The sequence below is a fragment of the Cyprinodon tularosa genome, unplaced genomic scaffold (genome assembly GCF_016077235.1).
Source record: "Cyprinodon tularosa strain WSP-4 unplaced genomic scaffold, ASM1607723v1 ctg154, whole genome shotgun sequence".
NCBI classification, from domain to species: domain Eukaryota; kingdom Metazoa; phylum Chordata; class Actinopteri; order Cyprinodontiformes; family Cyprinodontidae; genus Cyprinodon; species Cyprinodon tularosa.
Window position 1 is genome coordinate 1,991,680 of NW_024038375.1, and position 9,384 is coordinate 2,001,063.

General features: G+C 38.6%; 1 protein-coding gene across 1 annotated transcript; it reads left to right on the forward strand.

Annotated features, from left to right (window-relative positions):
• Positions 1-448: 448 nt before the first annotated feature.
• Positions 449-8,314, forward strand: strip1 (striatin interacting protein 1). The gene is made up of 20 exons (XM_038279947.1): positions 449-562; positions 1,738-1,807; positions 1,921-1,995; positions 2,070-2,204; positions 2,293-2,413; positions 2,729-2,904; positions 3,004-3,131; positions 3,216-3,398; positions 4,063-4,283; positions 4,421-4,486; positions 4,570-4,633; positions 4,718-4,789; positions 4,872-4,946; positions 5,756-5,853; positions 6,130-6,256; positions 6,369-6,469; positions 6,569-6,635; positions 6,716-6,820; positions 6,900-7,104; positions 7,268-8,314. The coding sequence occupies exons 1-20, from the start codon at positions 449-451 to the stop codon at positions 7,513-7,515; spliced, it is 2,451 nt and encodes an 816-aa protein (XP_038135875.1). The 3' UTR covers positions 7,516-8,314.
• The last annotated feature ends 1,070 nt before the right edge of the window (positions 8,315-9,384 follow it).

The following is a 9,384-nucleotide window of genomic DNA, read 5'->3' on the forward strand; positions in this document are numbered from 1 at the left end:
GAGCATTAACAGAAAACGATAAAAGTATAATAAGAAATGACAAAATACTCTTGTTTAAAGAAAAACAGTACCAAAGGTGACAAAAATACCAGATGCCACAGTGAGTCAACACAATAAATTATCTAAAATTCCAATTTGATTGCAAGCCAATAAAGTTGTTTTTGCTTTTTTATTTGTAGAAGGTCGAATTGTAAATATATGTTTAAATTCAATCAGAAAAACTGAAAAGTCAGGTTTTTTTCTCAAAAATTTGCATTTATGAAGATGAAATTTAGCCTTAATAATTAATAAATTGATAAGAAAACTCTTCGCATTCATTCTTTCATTTTGTTGAAAACCACCTCGATAGAAATGTTAGTACATTTTTCCAAGACACGCAAACGTCACAAACTAGTTCTCGTGAGTTGATTTTAATCTCGCGAGACTACACTGCGGCTGTAAATGAATTATGGAGGTCGGTGGGAATGGTGGTGGGCTTCCTGTAAACAATAAACAGAAAGCGATGCTACCAAATAAAGGAGGCAGGGGCGAATTTCCTCGAACCCCAAGAAAAGACTCCGAGGTACGAAGGGAGACATGTTTATTGTCATGGTTTATCAGAGAGCAACGAACGAAGGCCTTTTCTCCTTTTGCCTCTGTAAAAACGGCTAGCTCGCTCGTTGTGGATTAACTCATAGTTTTAGGGTGAATATTGTAATATTAGAACCGATGGACTTTATTGAAATAAAGAGTAGCTCTGTGTCGTTTAAGCAGTGTACTTTTGTTAAGCCATTGCCAATTAGTATTTCGGATATACTTCTGAATACTTATTTGGCTGTTGTTAGCTAGCTTAAATTAGCCCATCAAAGGCCAGAGCTGCCTTTCTCTCCTTTATTGCATCAAACAGAGCGATGCAACTCTCTCTGTATAGATAAATATGTTATTTTAATAAAACACATCCTAATATGTCAGAGCAGGCGATAAAAGGAACCAGAAGGTCTGCAGAAGCCTGTCATTAGTTAATTTAAATGTCGTGTGACTAATGGGAAAATCGTCGTTAAGACCTATTTTCCGGCAAGTTTTCGGTGTTTTTCCTTCCAAATGAGCCATTAACAACCTATAGAACCCATATAACCCCGGTCAGTTTATGAGACAGTGATGCCTAACTGTAAAAACAACACTGATTTAATTTTAAATTTCGTCACGCTTATCCCACCTAAGGAGAATAAACCTAATAGTCAGGTTTTTGGAATGTGGGAGGAAGCCGTAGTACCCGGAGAGAACCCACGCATGCTCAGGGAGAACATGCAAACTCCATGCAGAAAGACCCCTGGCCGGAATTCGAACCCCAGACCTTCTTGCTGCAAGGCAGCAGTGCCACCCACTGGGTCCACTGAGCAGCTTTTTGAAAATGATAAACATTGGAATCTGTTGGTTGCTCCTGTATAGCATTGCTGTAATATACTTTTGGTTTTTCTGTGATATTTTAGATATAATTGTTAAGCTTATATTAACACACTCATGGTGTGGTACTCCAGCTGCACTATATCACCTTTCTGTCTCTTGCTGAATGGCTTTTAGGAATATGTGCTTTTTGCTGTCACACCTCTAAAGATGTTTTTAATGATTATGAGGTGTAGATCTTTTTTAAGTCTGTCTTAGGTCTTGGTCTTCTCTCTTGTATTTTTGTGGTTTGGTTGAATATCGAAAAACAAAGCTTGATCTGATCATTTCTGACCACAGCCCTATTGTTCACAGGGTCTGTCTGAGTCTCCAGATCTTGAGTTTGAGTATTCTGATACAGATAAGTGGGCTGCAGAGCTGTCAGGTATGTATGCTCTTGATTTCTAACTGCCTCTTTTTATTTTATAGAACTCAAATCATAGTTTAATATACATACATAGTGCTTCTTATTTTGATAATTATTTGCAAATATTTCAGAGCTTTACAGTTACACTGAAGGACCTGAGTTTGCTCTCAACAGAAAGTGCTTTGAAGAGGAGTTCAGAGCTCATGGTATGTAGTTTTTTTCATAACCTACCATTGGAAGATTTAAGATATTTTTTATAACATCATATTCTGGACCTCAGTGTCGGATAAGAAGTGGACAGACCTTGATGCAGCTCAGCAAAGAGCTCACGCAATGCGTCTTTTGGATGGTCTGGAATTCATTGCTCGTGAGAAGAGGCTGAAAGTTGCCAGAGCCATTCTCTACATGGCTCAGGGTCAGTACAAGTCATGCTCACTGTGTTTCATTTCATTTTCTTTTTTTCTTGTTTGTTTCACTGGAGTATATTTCTTTTTTTTTCTCAGGGACCTTTGCAGATTGCAGCTGTGAGGCTGAGGTCCAGTACTGGATGAGATATAACATCTTTCTCCTGCTGGATGTTGGAACCTTCTCTGCTCTTGTGGAACTTCTCAACATGGAGATTGAGTATGGCTAACATTTCTTAAGCTAACTTATGATTTTTCTATCCTCCGTCTCTCTGTATATCAGTCTGAATGGACCTGCTACACCTTCTACATGATCTGATAGGAGCAGAAAGGATTCATTCATCTAATATTTGATCTCTGTAGTGATATCAAATCCAAAGGGAAGTTTTGTACTTACATTTTAAAACAGACTGGGAAGGGAGAATGAGCAATGGATACTTGAGTCAGGCAAAATGTGGGATTTGGATGTTAAAAATGTATTTACAAAGCTTTGAATGGAGCAATGTTGAGCTGAGAACCATTTTCTGTTGTTCAGTAACAGTGCTGCCTGCAGTAGTGCGGTGAGAAAGCCGGCCATCTCGCTTGCTGACAGCACAGATCTCAGAGTGCTGCTCAATATTATGTATCTGATGGTGGAGACGATCCAGCAGGACGACCCAGCTGACAAACCTGAATGGAAAATCATAAAGGAAACCTTCCGAGCTGAACTGGGTAAACTTCTACAAAAAAAAAGAAAGATGCAGTCATTTTAAGGTCATGTTGAGAATTTTATATGAAACCTATTTGTAATTTGTTAATATGAAAATCCAGGTTCGCCTATTTTCAACAATGAGCCGATTTCTGTCATGCTCTTTGGAATGGTCACCAAGTTCTGCAGCGGCCATGCTCCACATTTTCCCATGAAGAAGGTGTTGCTTCTGCTTTGGAAGAGCATACTGGTGAGGGGGGTCAATTCACACTGCCTCTCTTGTATTCTTTTCGGTCTGGCATTGTGTTTTAAAATCTTTTCCCATCTGCTTCAGTTCACACTGGGAGGGTTTGAGCAGCTTCAGAGCATAAAAATCCGCAAACGTCAGGAGCTGGGTCTCCCCCCTCTCCCAGAGGACAGCATCCGGGTCATCCGCAGCATGAGGGCAGCTTCTCCTCCGGCGTCAGCGTCTGATCTCATAGAACAGCAGCAGAAACGGGCTCGTCGAGAACACAAGGTTCCAAAAACTGATTTCAGTCTTCAGTTCACGGTCTATATCTGAGTTCTAGTTGAAATCAAAGAAAGCAAATGATTAGCAAATCCTTTTTAAAATTAGTTTTGTTTACTAGCTAAACGATTTAAACTCCATGCAGTAGTTTTTCAATAGATTTCTCCAGCATAAATTGAAACGTTATCCAATAACCAGATGTGTTGGAATACATTACATGTGAAATATTACAGTTTTTGCATCAAAGCAATCTTTATCACCACCAGAACTGCACACACTGAAGCTGCAAAAGAGATTATTATTTATATTTCGTGTATCTAGACTAATGAATAAAAGGCAAATCAGTCAAATCGAAAAGTTTTTTTATTTTAAATTCACTTTATGATTAATATCTGAGCCTCTGCTTACATTCTGCGTATATTATCTACAACTTCCTGGATGTTATTAATGTTTTTTGTTTTTTACCTCAACATTTATTATGGCAGACTTAATATTGAGTGCATGTTTAATATTGATCCATTTATCTTTCCATTTTTCTGCTTCCATCAACCTTCCAATTAAACAACATAGGTTCATCTGTCACTCCCCTACAGTTGCTATGATATTATAGTCTCCTCATTGTGTCTCGCTGCAGTTTAGTCAGGGTGTGATTATCTGCTTGGTTTTTCCTCAGGCCCTGATTAAACAGGACAACCTGGATGCTTTTAACGAGAAGGATCCCTATAAGGCTGACGACTCACGCGAGGACGAAGAAGATAACGACGACAATGACAACTCTTTGGAGCCAGAAACGTTCCCTCTGGAACGGGACGAGGTGATGCCTCCACCCATTCCTCATCCACCTTCAGAGAGGGTGTCATTCCCTAAGGGGTTACCCTGGGCTCCCAAAGTCAGGTATGGCACAGTAAACCAAGATAGTTTGAGGGAAAACAATACGTCATTTATTGTTTTTATTTGTTTACAGCTGCTATACAGAGCTTGGATTTTATAGAGCTTTTTTTTTTGTGTTTTTTATCTTTTTCATCCAATAGGGAAAAAGATATTGAAAACTTTCTTGAATCCAGCAGAAGCAAATTTATCGGTTACACTCTGGGAAGGTGAGTTCCTTAATGCAAGTTAAAATAACCAAAAATGTGACATGCGTGCATTATAAAGCTGTCTTTTTGTTCCCATCCTGCAGTGATACGGATACAGTGGTCGGTTTACCGAGGCCAATTCATGAGAGCATCAAGACGCTAAAGCAGGTACTGCAACGTGATGAAGAGAGCAAAACTATTAGTGTTTTTTATGCTGTTTGTGATCACTTCATTTTCATCTTATTCTTCCAGCATAAGTATATTTCTGTAGCAGAGATCCAGATGGCAAAGGAGGAGGAATATCAGAAAACCCCTCTGTCGGTGGTAGGTGGGAATTAAATCTATCATAAATTGTCTTGAAATGGGTTAGTAGAATGCTTCTCCTTCTGTGTTTTTTTGTATTTAGGGTGAAGAGGAGGTGGAGTTGTGTGCCACAGAGCTGCTCTATCAGGGAATTCTGCCCATTTTGCCCCAGTACATGGTAAATGCTTCCTGCAGCTTCAGCTGCTGGCTCTGTTTGGTTTTGTGGGAAATTTAACATCAAAGTCTGTCAAAGGTACCGTTAAAGGTTATTCAGAAGGTTTCAGCAGCGGTGATTGAAAACTCCATAGGAAATAATGCAGGTTTCTTAGCTCTAATAGCATTAGCCCAGAGCTCTGCTTAACGCTAACCTGAAGAAGATCCAACATGTTTACAGAGAAAAAGTACCAGAATTATGTTGCCTCTTGATAGATTGCAACATGGAAGATGCTATTTATATTCATTCCTTTTTGCATCTGCTTGTCTTCCTTTTTAATTTTGGAATAATATAGATATGATATGGAACAATTTAGACATTACAATAGTTTTTTCCCTAAGTACTGTACTTTAACTGAACAAAAATAATCATATTTCAGCTTTCCTTTTGGTCACCGGTTGGAACTGATTTTGATCAAAATGATCTTAAGATGAAGCTAATTTGTGCTATTTTTAGGTATAAAATGGAAAAGAATTGGAATTTTTATTTTTTTTTACCACTTAAGGGATCTCATGATCTTTGAATTATGTATTTATTTTAACATTTATTTAAATTATGGCAGCAAAATATAGAAAACATCTTTTCTCTTTCCTTTGAGCAACTTAAATAAGCTAATTTCACTTGGTTCTATTACAAACATTAGATATAGTCTAAAAAATCAAAAGGTTTCAGTTCTAGCTTGTTTTCCCCAGTTGATGTTATGATGTATAATAGTTTCAAAAGGATAACTCACTTTAAAGCTTGCAGACTGACATTGCCTCTCTGACTGTTAGATTGCACTGCTGAAGATCCTGCTCGCTGCCGCCCCGACATCTAAAGCTAAAACCGACTCCATTAACATCCTGGCAGATGTTCTGCCGGAGGAGATGCCGTAAGTAAACTGAACACTGAAATCATCAGACCTGACTGATAGAAACCTAGATATCAGCGGGTTTTTGCAACACTTGGGTAGTTAAATTAATCTCCAATGACTGGATAATATAAGGATATATTCTTTGTATTAACAAAAAAGCTACAACACTGAACATCTGTTGCAGTTTGGTTGATTGATGCTCGTCTCATTGATACAACATGCAGTTAGTTTATGTTTTAGATTGAGGGATTGACTTGATTTTCTTTTTCTAATCTTCCACCTGTCTTTGTGCAGGACGACGGTTCTGCAAAGCATGAAACTTGGCGTTGATGTGAATCGCCACAAAGAAATAATTGTTAAAGCCATCTCTGCCATCCTGCTGCTGCTTCTAAAACACTTTAAGCTGAACCACATCTACCAGGTGAGAAAACCTCTGGTTTTTGTGAAAATGTCTGATAATTAGATCTATAATTATAATTATGTCTTTATCTGAAGGGATAAAAGCTTGTATTTGTTTCATTTTTTGTAAACAGTTTGAGTTCATGGCTCAGCACCTGGTGTTTGCCAACTGCATCCCTCTCGTCCTGAAGTTTTTCAATCAGAACATCATGTCTTACATCACAGCTAAAAATGGGTACCATTAACTTTCCCTTATTTTGAAGTAAACATCATTCCTTTGGACCGGAAGCCTCTCAGAACATTGCTAGAGTTGATTTCCTTGCTTTCTTATCAGCATTTCAGTGCTTGACTTTCCTTACTGTGTTGTCCATGAGATGCCCGAGTTAACGGCTGAGAGTTTGGTGAGTTTTCTGACTCCAGCTGCAGCTTTGACTGTTAATTTCAGAGCATTTAGCTTAACTTTGATCGATTTTTGTCTCAGGAAGCAGGAGACAACACCCAGTTTTGCTGGAGGAACCTGTTCTCGTGTATTAACCTGCTCAGAATCCTGAACAAATTGACCAAATGGAAACACTCCAGAACAATGGTGAGATGGCAACATCGCGCAGAGCTCATTCAGGCAATACTTTCAAGCTACATCCTTCTCATAAGCTCTTCTTCAACAGATGTTAGTGGTGTTTAAGTCTGCTCCCATCCTGAAGAGGGCGTTAAAGGTCAAGCAGGCCATGATGCAGCTCTATGTCCTCAAACTGCTCAAAGTGCAGACCAAATACTTGGGGCGTCAGTGGAGGAAGAGCAACATGAAGACCATGTCTGCCATCTACCAGAAGGTGCGACATCGTCTCAACGATGACTGGGCTTATGGAAATGGTGAGTTTAATGGGTTTCTGTGTCAATACTCCATCTCCTTCAGTATAAAAAAAAACAATGTGTAGATTAAATTTTGCTGTCAGCTTTAAGATAAATAAAAAAATTCTTAGTGTTGCGTTGAGCATTATTAGACCTAAGTTGTTTGACACCTTTGTTTGAACAGATCTGGACGCCCGTCCCTGGGACTTCCAGGCTGAGGAGTGCGCTCTTCGGGCCAGCATTGAGCGCTTCAACAGTCGTCGCTACGACAAGAGCCACAGTAATCCAGACTTCCTTCCTGTGGACAACTGCCTGCAGAGCGTCCTGGGGCAGAGAGTGGACCTTCCAGAGGACTTTCAAATGAACTATGACCTTTGGCTGGAGCGCGAGGTCTTCTCCAAACCTATTTCCTGGGAGGAACTGCTGGAGTGAGGCTCAACTGCTGCAAAACCTAGTTTACCTTCTTAAATAAACAGTTTGAACCAGATCAAACTCTTTATGCAGCATTCCGATACATGCGCTGACGGTTGGATTTCCCTCTGAGATCAGCTGGTAACTTTGTGGTTTTATAGGTTGTTCAAGCCTCAAACAAAGTGCTTTCTGACCTAAACCTTGGCCTTTAAGACATTTAGTATTAAAGTGAATCCTGATCAAGAAAGGGACAAATTTGACAAAGGCGAGTTTTTTTATATTAAGGTTCCTCAAAGCTTTCCCCTACATTGGTCACATTTTATAAATGACTCTGATAATGGTTTTCCTCAGAGCTGCAGGTATTTCTCCATGTGCCTCTCACCTGCCTGGATGGGCTGGTAAATCTGCTGGAAGCACTACATGACAGATTTTAATTGAAGCATTCATAGTAACCTTTCTGTGTTAATGCTTTAGTTTAGGAACAACGGACCAGACTTTATACGTACTTAGCTCTGCTCAGTACGTATAAAGTCATCAGACATCTCTGACCAACAGGCTGAACCAGAAGTGGCTCAAAACTTTTACCCAAAAATCATTTGTTACTGTCTGTCTGACAAACATATTTCTGACTTCACTCCTCAAGTAGCTTATTTGAACTGAAATGGAAACTTAATTTCATGTTATTAAAGTTTAGTTGTTTTTTTGTTTATAAGGGTGGTGAAGAAAATATAGATGGGTGTAAATTGTGCAACATATTTATCATGACTCTTTGTTCTACATGGATTAAAATATAATAAAATTGTACCATTGCTTATTTAAACCTTTTTTTAAGAGATCTTTTCTGTCTGTAGCAGAGAAAAAGAACTTGCAGCCACTGTGCTGCATATTTGATGTTACCTGCTGCCAGAGATGGGAAGTAACGAAGTACAAATACTTCGTTACTGTACTCAAGTACATTTTTCTGATATTTATACTTTACTTTACTACTTATTTTTATGGCGACTTTTTACTTCTACTCCTTACATTTTTACACAAATATCTGTACTTTCTACTCCTTACATTTTAAAAAATTGGCTCGTTACTTTAGTTTTGAATCATTTCAATGGAGTTACCGTTATTATTTTTCACGTCATCAATACCAAATTCAATCTAATTGGATGGGAATCTACGTTGCATTTGACGCACCACTACAAGATGAATCGACAGATTCGGCGGTATTCATTGGCGGCAAATCATTGCAGCTTGGTGGCGGTGGCGTTAGCATAGTAGCATGGATGATGAGATGATTGAAAATGAACACAACGTAGATCTAGTCCTATTGGCAGACATCCATTTAAAATGTAGGCAACGGCATGAAAAAAGTGGTTTCTACTTTTACACTTTTTTTTTTTTTTTTTTTCATTCTTCAACTCTTTATTTAGTCTTTTTCATAATACAAAAACAAAAGAAAAAACAAGAAGAAAAAAACAAAAAACAAGCTGGGGGGAGCATCCGTTGCCATATTTACCAAAGTTTTTTTTTTTTTTTTTTTTCCCTCTTATGGTTTGGTTTTGGCCTTGAACATTGACCACTTCTGCCATTTTTTCTCAAAGTCACCTTCTTTAAGGCTCAGACGAAAAGTCAAATTTTCCATGGTGTATAGTTCATCTACAATATTCAGCCATTGTCCATGCCCAGGTGGGTCACGTTTCAACCAATTCCTTGTCAATGCCTTTTTGGCAGCAATCAGTAATATTTTGCAGAGGTAAATGTCTTTTTTTCCAATGACTTCATATGGCATAAGTCCTAGGTATACAAAGCTCGGATTTCGGGGTATAGATAAGCATAAAATTTCCTCTACTGTCTGAATGACACTGTTCCAGAATAGCTGCAGTTCAATGCATGACCAAA